General features: G+C 35.4%; 1 protein-coding gene across 28 annotated transcripts in view; it reads right to left on the bottom strand.

Moving 5' to 3' along the window:
- Nucleotides 1–2,210: 2,210 nt before the first annotated feature.
- Nucleotides 2,211–13,361, bottom strand: part of NRXN1 (neurexin 1) — a 1,110,252-nt gene continuing 1,099,101 nt past the window's right edge. For all 28 annotated transcript variants that reach the window (XM_077915348.1, XM_077915346.1, XM_077915359.1 and 25 more), the window contains one exon: nt 2,211–5,698. In XM_077915348.1, the coding sequence (XP_077771474.1) occupies nt 5,391–5,698 (308 nt within the window). In that variant the 3' untranslated portion in view covers nt 2,211–5,390. The remainder of the gene's footprint in view (nt 5,699–13,361) is intronic.

The raw sequence follows: 13,361 nt of genomic DNA on the forward strand, positions 1-13,361 counted from the left end.
AATATCAGAAGTATTCAACAAAACTTATTTGTGCATTTATTTATGTATTTAAAAGACCCCGTTTATTTATTGCTATTTTTACTGAAGGATCCATAATGTGGCTCCATATTCTGTTTCTTCAGGTAGTTTTTTTTGCACTCTTAAATGAGGTTGGTACATTAGAAACCATCACCATTTCTTTCACAGAACTGGAATTCAGGTAAGGAACATTGGATGCTACCACTTGAATACCCATGAATTACCAGAATTGCTGTCTTGTTTGGGAGAACAGCACTCAGTAATTGGTCTAGAATCACTCAGCCTCCTTGATAAAAGACAAACTATCAAGAAGTGGTCAAAGCATCTTCTTTGTATAAGCCTCACGAAGAACTATTTCCTCCTTTCCAATGAATTTAATTTTGAGGTCAGTCAGGTGTCTTTTTGTAGTCAATCTACTACCCTGGATTATCAATGACCTCCACAGGATGGACACTTTTGGTGGATAGAGCCTTCCTTGCTGTGCATTAGATATGTACAATGGATCTTCAAAATACTTAATTATGCCAATCTTTGGAGACATTTGTCTTCAAATGAATATCACATTGTCCAAAATAGTAGATATGAGATGAACAGAGTGATTTACATATACTGGTCTCAATAAATATTTGAAGGTTGAACTTGTAAAAATGAAGCAAAGTTAATTTATATGAAAGTCAGGTAGCTGAACAAGTTATAGAAAAGGATACTGTCCATGTACATTGTAAAAGTATATGATATTTCTTGATGCTTTTTTGATCCTCACTGAACCATTTTCTTCCACATTATTTTTATTTTTTTTTTAAAGATTTTATTTATTTATTCATGATAGTCACAGAGAGAGAGAGAGGCAGAGACACAGGCAGAGGGAGAAGCAGGCTCCATGCACCGGGAGCCCGATGTGGGACCTGATCCCGGGTCTCCAGGATCGCGCCCTGGGCCAAAGGCAGGCACCAAACCGCTGCGCCACCCAGGGATCCCTCTTCCACATTATTTTTATAACAAAGTTTTGTTTATATTCAATGTCTGTTTTGCTGGTTTGATTCTTAATAGTTTAGAGAATTCTGAAGTCCTTTGAAGATTGATGAGCCCAATTAGGCTCTCTTCCTGAGAAAATACTTTTCTGAATATATCTGTCAAGTTTTATTAATAAATATTGTTAGAGGTTCCTAATCCTTGAATTCTGTTTACTACTGGTAAATTTTGTACTATTTATTTCATCTTTAAAATTTCGTGCTTTTAAAACGGTAAGCTGTATTACATAGACTTTAACTTAGACATTAAGAAGAGGTAGACTGTTTCCCTATTATATTTAAAAGTTATGAGTTAATAAGAAATAACACATGTCTAGAACAAGGTAGGTGTAATATAGATTAAACACTCATGTTGAAACCGTTTTCAGTGAAAAAGGAGAAAATGACCAAACTCCTGCTTTCCTATCAGATTATTTTCAAAGCCCAGAGTTTTAAATCAGTTACCAACTCTTGGACTGAAACTTACAGAAAGTGAGTGATGGGTCATCTCACTTCCACAGTTACTTTGCTTTTGCGAAAAAAAAAAAAAAAAAGTATGTAAGAGATGAAAAAGTATATTCCTTTACACACTTTTTTGCATTTTTAGTTTTCAAATAGCACAACCTGAGCAAACATTTTTGACATATTTTCTTGAATTATTGTTATGGGAAATTATAGTGTACAAGTAGCCACCTTTTCTTTATACTTAGTTGTGCAAGGCACATTAGTTCTTATGATCCTTACTACCCTATGAGGTTGATTATTATTACCCTTAATTTACTAATGAGAAAAGTGAGAGAAATTTTATTTGTCATCTTGTAGCTAGTAAAAGATAGTACTGGAATTTAATCACAGGTTTACTTGAATTATACTGCCTTTTATAGAGAAAATCCTATGTATGAAATCAGCATCTTCATGTTGTTTTCAACTACTTCTTACAAGTTTGCAGTTTCCTGGAAAGCAAGATGCACAGATGTAAACAGAGGTACATTTAGTGACTGTATCTTAAATCTATGAATGTAGATGTGCTTACTGAATATTAAAACCCAGAAAAAGATCGGCAGTATTCATTCCCTGCTTGTCTAAAGGGCAGGTTTTCCTTTCAAATTCAGTCTTCCTTACTGGGCCACTTTTCCCAAAATGGTGCCGCATATATTTTTTTTAAAATCAATAAATCCACAGTTGTATTAAGAAATATTTTATTAACAAAACAGTAAATTCCACTTGCTTAGCATTTCCAATAATGGATAAATTGGCCTTGCAACAGAAAAAACAAAACAAAACCCTTAGATACCCAATCACACAAAGCACTAGAAGGGTAGGGTCATGTGGCCTTTCTTTAATGTCTTGGGGATTGACCACCTCACACATTATTGTAGTATTTGTTTTTTTGTTTTTTTTTTAAAAAGGCAACACATTACATGGATAAAAAAGAAGCATACTCAATCAGAAAAGTTACAGTCTAGAGATGTAATCAAATTTATGCCAGGTAGTGTGAAATCCTGTTAACTGCAAACTATTCATGGAACCCTGATACATTTGATATGAAGATACTTGGGATCTTATTCATGTCTTTTTTTCTCTCTAGCTCATGTTCCTCTCTTTTCTTTCTCCATTCACAAAGAAAGAAAGAAGAAAAAGAAGAAAAAGATTGCTAGATTTTGTGTAGGCCAATAACATTAGAAGTATTTTTACTGACAATATTGGATTATATCATTACATGAAATTTTAAAATTTATGCTGGAAAGAAACAATGAAATCAATCCCAAACAACATGCTTCATAGATATACTGCTTAAAAAATACCATTATTTAATTTGTTTTCTATCATATTTTAGAATCTTTCCAGTTGGAAACTAGGTTGAGTTCAGTAGATCATACGGAAAAGCAACCATTTCTTTTTAAAACCTCAAGATGTAAATTAGTGGTTTCATATTTACCTTCTTATTTCACTGGCTTTCCCTGAGTAAGACTGAATGAGAGGAAAAAAAAAAAAAAGACATGAATTCTTTAAGCTAGCAAATTAAAAAAAAAGAAGAAAATCTGAAACACAAGTTATAGATAACTAAATTTTAGTTTTAAACCTCTACTTTCTGGGTCATGAAAAGCCTTTAAGACTTTTCACACAACACAATTACTTGGCAACCATAGATAGTGGTGATTTGCTATGAATTACACATATTTCTAAGGTGCTGTATGTCTGAAATCCAGGCCACTTTTTGGCTTTTTTCATCATCTAAAGTATCACAAAAGATGTTTTGCATTTTTTGCCTTTGCTGATTAAAGCTAATTGTAAAGGTATTCTCTTTTATGAAATCTAATATTATTCTTTTAGGAGATGTTTTAAAGTAATGCGACCAATTTTTACTGAGGCATCACCTTCCAATCTAATAATGCATTTCCTTTGCATTGCCTGCTCATATTAATAATTTATTGCTATGAACATCATTGAAACAATATGCAAAACAAGTGTGTAATCTATATTTTTCTATTACTTAATGTGTGTTAAACTAAAACTATATTTAATGATATATATGAAAACCAGAAAAGTTAAAATATGGTCAATAATCAACAAATAGAGAATGATTTTTTAAGATGGATAGTAATACAGAATCAAAGATTACTAAAAATACTTTCTTAGTTGAGAAAATGTTTACTTTCCAAAGTGTTTATCATGCACATCAAGTTCAGAGATTTTATATACATATATAAAATCTCGTATGTATAATTTTATTGGAAACAAAATTTTTAATTGCAGCAGCCAGGGTGGTTAAGGTTTACATTAGCCTGTTTTGCTTCTGTAACCTCCCCCACAAAATGGTTCATATTCATGCAGCAATATACCAGTGATATTCTATTTGATAAGAAAAGGTTCCATTTCATTAGGGACTAAGATATTCTCAGGGTTTCTTGGAAGCATGATCTCAATGAAGCAAATCACCCCATTTGTCATCAATACCTTGGCACAACTATCTTCCTTCCTTCCTGCTTATCAATTTGTCAGTAAACATTTGCTGTTATATATATGCTTGGGTTTTCCATCATATTTGATGGATTCCTCTGGATTTGTGTGTGTGTGTGTCTGTGTGTGTATTTGTGATTGTAAATGATGGAAGTATGTGGAAAATGTGAGTATTTAGGGGAGAAAAGAAGATTATAAGATACATATGTATATATTTTACCTTCTAATTCACACCTTTCATACAAATACTAAAACTTAATTGCAACAGAATGAAGGCTGTACATGTTAGAAAAAAAAAGTAGCTGAGTCTTTTTATATACATTCATACATATCTTCCTTAGAATAAACACTACATTGTAATTTTTTTTAAAAAAGTAAGTAATTGTGGCAATTTATAACGGTGGCAAAAAAAAAAAAAAAAAAAAAAAAAAAACAACCCTGAAATAATTGTTGCTCCGATGTCATAAAACTCCCTATACTTAGCAACACTTATAACATTGAATTTACCAAAAATGGCTGAAGAGCAGAGATATATTTTGCATTTTCTATACAACAGGCTATAAAACGTCACTTATCACAGTCCAGAAAGCACACAGAGATGGATTTTATATAAACATATGTAATAACATATTAAGCGTGCATGAAAATTTCCCAATGATTGCATCTATGCCCTCTTGTTTTTTTGTTTTGTTGTTTTGAAATTTTAGTGTGAAAATGTGCCTTATATTTCACATTGTTGAAAATAAGGCCTCCATACTTTTTTTCCCTCACCACCAGAAAGGGGCTTTTTGAATGTGTTCCTACACAAGTCTTCAAAAAAGCCAGCACTTTGTTTCAAATGCAAGTTCCAACCACTGCTCCAGTTGCGGCCAGGTGGCAAACCCAAAGGTTTGCAGGTTGGGTCATTCAAAATGACACAGTCTTCTCTGGCAATCGGACTAACTGACTTCTCAGGAAAGCGCTAGCACTTTGGCTAAATCCAGGATCATAGGTAGCTTCTTTTTTTTTTTTTTTTTTTTTTTGTGTTGTGTGTTGTGTTGTTTTTGTGTTGTGCCTTGATGTTGTAATACTCCTTTGCTTTATGAATGCGTGCGGTCATCACTGTCTTTTAGGAATGTTCCAGCAACATAAAGACAGGCAGAGTAAATGAAAACACTGTGGATGTTAGGGAATTTATTGGCCCCTGTTTTTTTTGTTTTTTGTTTTTTGTTTTCTTTCTTTTTGGAGAAACAAGAGCATGAGATACTTGTTTTTATTTTTTAAAAACAGTCTTTCCTTCCTGATTGCATTCCCTGTCTTCTTTTGTATGTGCTTCGTAAAAAGGAAAGTAAATAAGTTTATATTATGTCTCAGATAAAATGAAGACTATTTCTATACAAGGGTCTTTTTAAGATCTTGGAATCAGACGTAATACTCTTTATCCTTGTTTTTCTTATTTTTGTTGGCGCTTTTCGCACTGCTGGGTTGTTTCTCCTTTACGACAGCCCCATTGGACTGTGCTGAGTTACTGATGTAGTTTCGACTCTCGTCCACATGGTACGAGCCTTCATCCCGGTTTCTGTACTTGTACATGGCATAGAGGAGGATGAGGATGCACAGGGCGGCGGCAGCTACTATCCCCACCACCATGCCCGTGGTGCTGCTGGACTCCCGAATCACTTCTGCTGAGCCTGGGTATGGCTCTCTCCCACCTGCTCGGGTTGGGTTAGCTGCAGGAGAGAGGGCGAGAAGAAACATCGTGTGATGACCGAGTTCACCCAACACCCGAGAGCTATCACATTATAATATATGTGGGTATGTGGATATTACTTCTACATATTATATACGTATATAATTACATATACATATTACCTAACATTTACCATCTATTTCCATGCCTAATGGAATAACACCTACTGCTTTAGGGAAAGTCTACTGCTGCTAAATGTAGCAGTCCCTGTGCCTCACGGTCACTAAAAACTAGAGACTATGAATCAAAGCCCTTGGGGGGGAGATCTGTTGCTATCTTTTCTTTATCACAGATCAGTTAACAAGATTTTGTAAGTGCAGCCCCAAATAAGCTTCGTGCAGCTCTTAAGGGCCACGTTGATGTGTTAGGTGAAAAATCATAAACCCGACATGGTAGATGAAATCATAATGACACTACCTTATACTATCAGAGGGTATTAATTTAGCAATCAAGTTGATGTTCATACAGAACACTTAGGGCTAACTCCAGACTCTGAATTATGATACCTAAATTTAGTAATACTTTAGAAATCAGATTGCAGGGCAGCCCTGGTGGCTCAGAGGTTTAGCGCCACCTTAGGCCCAGGGTGTGATCCTGGAGACCCGGGATCGAGTCCCGCGTCGGGCTCCCTGCATGGAGCCTGCTTCTCCCTCTGCCTGTGTCTCTGCCTCTCTCTCTCTCTCTCTCTCTCTCTCTGTCTCTCATGAATAAATAAATAAAATATTTAAAAAAAAGAAATCAGATTGCATCATACAGTAATGAATACAGTACTGAACAGTAAGATAATCCAAGCACTCTGAATGGACTTCTCATGCTTCCTTAATAAAAGCATGATTTTAGTCACATCTTTACAAACTAAAATAACACTAAGTCCTTTTATGTCGGAGGTGTATTTATTCATATAAGTGTAGTATGTATCACTTATTCACTAGCAGTGGCTGAGTGACCACCAAAACTATATTTGAGAGGGTGAAGTAGGAAAATATTTTTTCTCAGTTTTATAGACTATCTAAATCGGATATGAGTCAGAATTTAGTACTTAATACATAATAATGAATAAAGGACTGGCTAGCCCACTTTTTTCAACTGACAAAATTCTCTTTTAGTCTTTCCAATGTATAAATAAACTCTTCCATGGTATAAGAAATGGATTACAGGGTTCATTACTGTCATCTCCAGGGCCTAGTCAGGCACTGAAATTGATGATAGATGGAGAGAAAAAGTCCTGGAATTTAATATGTAAATGGGGTTTGGAGAGCGAGGAGCAGCTCTTTTCCTCTACATAAGAAACTTTTTTTTTTTTTAAATATTTTAAATGAATAGTAACTGTACAGAGATAAAAACCAATCCTATCTCTGACCCTCAGGTCATTTTTCTCTATGGATTATATTTTCTTTCCCTGAATCTCTGTCCTCTCTTTTGTCTTACAGAAAAAGATTACTTTTCAGATGCAGCGAATTAAAAATGGTATAATTTTCAAAATGTCATTTTTTTGTAATGCATTAAAATAATCTCAAGAATGAATTAAAATAATCTCAAGGTTGTAAATATGTATCAGATACAGATAGATATGTGCATATAAATGGTGTGTGTGTGTTTATATAGAAACTGAATAATTCAAGAAGACTAAAATTATGACTATTAAACATCATTTAGGAGCTATTTTTTAATATTTCTACAAAAGTGCCTGTTAAATACTGGTAGTCATTTACCAGCCATAGCTCTGTACTGCTCTGTAATTCCATTTTCAAACATCACCAAGACTTCCTCTGCATAATGGGGGTTTCTCACTGTCACTATCCTTTCGTTCCCCAAATAACGCCTTACAGAGTCACTTACAAAGTACAGCCCTCAGTCGCAAAGCCGCAAGAGGCTATGTTCTGGAGCTGCAAAATGTATCAGGTGAAACCCTTCTATTCTGAGTATGTTCCTGCTTGTTTTACAAAAGCCAATGTAATGTTGCTGAATAAAAGGCCGTAGAGTTGCTTCTGTGGCCAGGGTGGAAGGAGACAAAGACCATAATCCACAGCATTTGATTACAGGAAATTAATTCCCTCTCAAGAAGAATGGAACCTCCTGCAGGAACTCTGTCACTACCTCACAAACCAAAAGCAGCACTTTCTCTCTCAAATATGGTCATCTTTGCCAAAGTCGGCCAATTAGCTCAGCTGCTAACTTCCACAGAATGACAACTTTTTACTTGCTCATTTGTGGATCATTCTTTTAACATGGTGTCTTAAGAGCTAAAGAAAAGATTTTATTTAAATGTTACATAAATCTTTCCCCCCACCCTGATGGAATGCTTTTATTTTAAACACATTTCCAGAATTACCTCACTTTGTCTGTCAGAGAAGAATGGGGAGAATGGATATAAAATCCTCATCATATACTTCATGCTAGTAAGAATTGAGAGTTTTAATGAAATGCAGGGTTTAAATGTTCTAAACTAAGAGTAGATATGTTCTTTTTTTTTTTCTAGTTAGGAACTGGTATGATAAATGGACTATCTTATCCAAGAATTTTAATCTTACTTTTATCTGCTCAAATATTTCTGATATATTTTCAGAACAACTGTGTAAGAGCACAGGAACAACAAGTTGATGTTAAAACTAGAATGAGATTCAAAGACCAAAGCAAAGCCTCAAATGCTTCAATTTTGCCATATGGGCATTTGATAAACACCTTCTATTTAAGGAAAATACTCGCCTTTTTTGCAACTCCAGCCAAAATGTTGCTTAAGTCACATGCAGGCCTAAAAATATCTCTGTAACCCATATGTAAATAAAGATTCTAAATACCATTTTCTAAAAATAGCCGACCAAAAAATGCCAAAACCCAATGATGAAACACTTTACCCTTTACCCATCAATTGACATTAAAAAATTAATAACCGCCACAGGTATTCTAATAGGTCTGTTTGCAATATGCAGTCACTTCCATATCTCACTGATTATTTAACAACTTTTTTTTTCAGTTTTTGCTTCAAATCTGAAGGCTAAGTGACATTTTTCTTAAATTTTGTGCTAAGATCAGAAGTGTTTATACACTAAAGACATCTCTCCCAGATGTACAAAAAAGACTAGAGAAATTTGGGGCGCCTGGGTGGCTCAGTCAGTTCAGCTTTGGACTCCTGGTTTTGGCTCTGGTCCTGATCTCAGGGTCCTAGGATCCAGCCCTACATTGGGCTCTGCTCTCAGTGGGGAATCTGCTTGTCCTTCTCCCTCCCTCTCTGCTCCTCTACCCCACTCTCTTTCTCTCTCTCCAATAAATAAATACATAAAATCTTAAAGGAAAGGCTAGAGAAATTTAACTATATTTATAAATTATAAATGTGGCTTCACTTATTGTTATAAATGGTTTATTTTGATGATCGCTGGAAAGCCTCTGAGGAAATTTCACATTAATTTAAATGCAGAGAATAGTAGAAATAGCTAAAAAGGCTAAATGCCTTCTTATATAATTTAGTTAAAATTTTATAGCAAAAAAGAAACACAGCCATCTCTTAACCCTTTATAACAATGAGAACAAAGAAACTTGATCAGAGAAATCCATAGGCAATTCTTTTATTTCATGCATTTGAGAATTTTGCAGCTCCTGTACACTCTATAATACACTAAATCAAGGCATTGTACATAAATACAAGAATCTATATGTGTTTCCTCTGCAGTGTTAAGAAATAAACAAATAAACTAAGGTTTACTTTCACTCTCTCTCCCTTTCTCTGCTCCGCCCCCCACGTGATGAGAACAAACAAAGTAAAGGAGAGTAAAGGAGGAGCAAAGAGAATGGAATATATAAAAATCAGCAGTAAGTCCTTGAATGGTCAGAAGTTAACTGACTTATAGGTGAAACTAAGCTAATTGGACCAGAGGCACAAGGAGCCCAGGTCAATGGAAACTTTTCATTGGAAGACCATGGATGGGGACCGAAGAAGCCAGAGCACATGAGGACCCTCTGTTAGGACTGGAAACAGGCAAGTAAGCATTCAGCTGTGGTGGTGGCACCAGTATTTTGAGTTGATGGTTAGGTCACAAGCCAAAAAAAAAAAAAAAAAGGAAGAAAAGAAAAGAAAAGAAGAAAAGAAAAGAAAAGAAAAGACAAGAAAAGAAAGAAAAGAATAGATGAAATATTCCAAGTGCCCGTTTATATCCTCTTTTAGTGATACGTAAAGTAGGAAAGCATCATGAATTATACACAATTTCTGTGAACACTGAAACAATAGAAGATTTTTACCCCCATGTCATCCACACCCATGATGCACCCTCAGAGTCAATCAGAATGGAGCGTAAATCGCTGGGTCTACTACCTGCGAGGAAAGCGCATACACACACCAGAATGGCAATATGAAGGCTTTTGATCTCTGCTGGCATTTTTGCCTAAATGATTCAGAAGCTATTGACTGCACTGGCCAAGACAAAGAGCTGTCAAAAGGGTTATAACCTCTTTCATATAAGCTACTTTTCAGCTAAATGGCTGTGAAAATATTCCTGGGACTCACGGACGGGTAAACAGTGTTATCTTAGAGGACAGATGAGAACTGATTTTTAATTCTTTCTCTATCTGTTCAAACATTTGGTAGGATCTCATGGTCTCCAGAAGCCTTCTACATAGTCTGTTTTGGCCAGATTAATCAAGAATCTGGGCCAAAGTATGTTAGCTCTATGTATTTTCTTATTTTTCATTGCCTAATTACTACTGTGATTATTTAGGGAGGCATAGTCTTTCAAGTCTTAGGATACTTATTAACGTATTTCCACATTATACCCCGAACCAATTTATTCATATCGGATAATCCATTGTGGAAAATACATAGTAAGTACAAAAGAATCCAGTGCCTTGTCATATAAAAAGCATAAAAAATGCATTTGTTGCTTTCATAAAAAATTTAAAAATGAAATATTCAAAATTTTAACTTATCCCTCAGTTTGCTGAGATAGTTATTTTAAACAGCCACGACAGGAAAAGAAATTGTCCTGATGTATGTTCTTTCTTTATTTTTGACAGCCTTTGGCACTGCATCTGTGAAAGAACATCATTTCCCCAAATAAGAACTCATTTCGATCCGGTTAAAAAACACCATGGAACAAACATGTTTAAGTGATATATGAGGCTACAGCAGAGAACAGAAAAGTGAAGATTGTTTGTAGCAGGTCTTATTCCTTAGCAGGTCCTCTGGCCCTCTGCCAACAACTCCAAGCTCCTCTCCACTCTTCCTCCTACTCCCTCCCCCTCTCTACCCCTTCTGTGCATCCTGCCCCCAGCTCATGATTTGTCCTTGAAGGTGGCCCTAAAAGAGCATAATGGGTCAGCAAGGTGTTCAAAGAGTGACAAAACTTATCGCCAAGTTCCTAATTTCAAGTCCCAATATAAAATCATCTTTACTGGCAAAAAACAAACAAACAAATGACTAAATGTGATTTTTTTCACTACAACATAGTCTTTGTGTTTCATCTTGGAATGGTTTACTTTATAATTTAACCTTCTAAATTTGTTTACAGAATAAAATTATATGCTTTATCAAAATAAATGGCATTTTGTTACCAATCTTGAACATTTTGGTATTTTATTATGAATTTTGTTCTGCAGATGGAGTATGGGGATATGTAGAGCACATTAAGCCATTAAGCTTTGCACAGGAGCCTGTATTTCTCAGTTTGCACAGTCTGGTTGTATCTAGTCATAACCTTAGTTTATGCAAATGGGGAGCATAAAGCCCACATTTCCTTAAGATGATTCACAACTGAAGTTCTAAAATAACTGCATTTTGGAAGGTAAATTTTTGAACATTAGCCAGTTTTTCCAAAGAGGCTTCACTTTGCAGTAGAAAGTGTCTGGCATCCTTTGATTATTCTTTCTGAGAATGGAAAAATAGCAATGAGATATTGTTATTAAAAAATAAAACTGCTCTTGATTTATGTTTTTCCAATACTGCACAAGAACTGATGCTTATAGTCCTAATTATGTCACATAAAATGAGGGTTTGGTGGGTGGTGGGACCTTATATTTCCATTGGTGAGTTCACCAAGGCAATAACCATGCCATCAGATGCTCTTTTTATCACTCAAATTGTCATTTTTATGAAACTATTCTGTATACTTGGATGAGCTGTTCTTTCACTGTAATCTTATTATATTTATGTTGTTTCCAAACTTAGCTTTGCAGGGTAAGATTACAGTTTCCAGACGATTCTTATTGTTTGTTTTATTTCTTCAGTATAGGCTGTTAGTGTATAGGTACGCCATCAACCATGACCCTGTCACATCAAGGATGAAGCAAGAGTTTCCTAATATACCAATGACAGTTTTTGAGTTTTAAGAAAAAAAAATACAAGAGACTGCCAACTTTAAGAAATAGTAAAGAATAAAGCACATTAATGATAAAAAAAAAACAAACAAACAGAATATGAGCTAAATATTTCACATCAGGAGGGGTATATAAAGGATTATAAAACTATAATGCTCAACACATATCATTCTGCCATCTGAAATTGTTAGATATCCTGTCTTACAATAATCCTTTTTAAAAATTATGGGCAAGATGCATTCATTGAATTCTTTTCTCACTGAGTCTCTGACCAGTCTTTCTGGTTTTATCATAAATTAAACTAAAAGTAACCAATTTTAAATTTCTGTCTCCACCCCACCTGCCTAAAATGATCTCATTAGAACAGAGCACTGTACTGTGTTTTAATAGATGTGGAAATTATTATAATTCTAGGCTAGTCTTGGAAATGGTTTCAGATTTATGAGGGAAGATTTGATTTTTCCAGTACCCAGTTTCATTAATACTGTGAAAAGAAAATTGGAATTGTAGGCTCCTGGGGTGTTTGTAAATTGAGATTACCACATTTTTGTCCCCCCATCTCCAGAAAAATAAAGTTAGTTATTTTTTCCATTTCTGTGCTTCAGTACAATGTGGGTCAGAAGAAACAATTATGATGCAATCACTCAAAAGAATGCATGCTTAAATGGCACAGCTGCAGAAAGGTAGGCAATGATCTGTATGCATGCTCTAATTTCAACTCACACTATGGTTTTTTGAAAGGTGATGAATGCTGGGTGTTTCAAATCCCTCCCATCTTCCCTTCTCACCAACTCCACCCATTCCTTGAATATTCAGAAGTTTGCTCATGCAGGTCAGACAAAAGGGTTGAGAGAGGACACATCTGACACATCTTAGCCCTTCTGATGAAATGGAGAACTTGGAAATCAATAAGCCTTTTCCACCTGTGTGGCTGCTTGGTCGAACATTTTCCTCTGCTATTTTCAAATCCACAAAGGCTCATGTTTGAAAGGAAGTACAGAGGCCACCACTGAGGGATTGAGGGATTGTTATCTTTACCAGAAATCTCGGTACCACAAGGGAAGGGATGCTAGCCACAGAAAAACTCATCCTGTGCCTGTAGGACAGAAATCACCAGCTAGCTCAAGCTACTACCTCAAATGGCACCACATGGAACAAAAAAGGCAATGGACAATCATACCCTGTATGACTTTGGTCACAATGAAAACTAATAGAGGAAAACACACATTGCCCCTCATCTCTGGGGGAGACATTATGTGGTGTTTACAGAAGCCTGTTCTTCAATCGTCTTATACTTCATAAATTGTGCACCTATAACTGAATCATCTACAGCCTTCATA

Source organism: Canis aureus, chromosome 11 (assembly GCF_053574225.1).
Source record: "Canis aureus isolate CA01 chromosome 11, VMU_Caureus_v.1.0, whole genome shotgun sequence".
In the NCBI taxonomy this organism is placed as follows: Eukaryota; Metazoa; Chordata; class Mammalia; order Carnivora; family Canidae; genus Canis; species Canis aureus.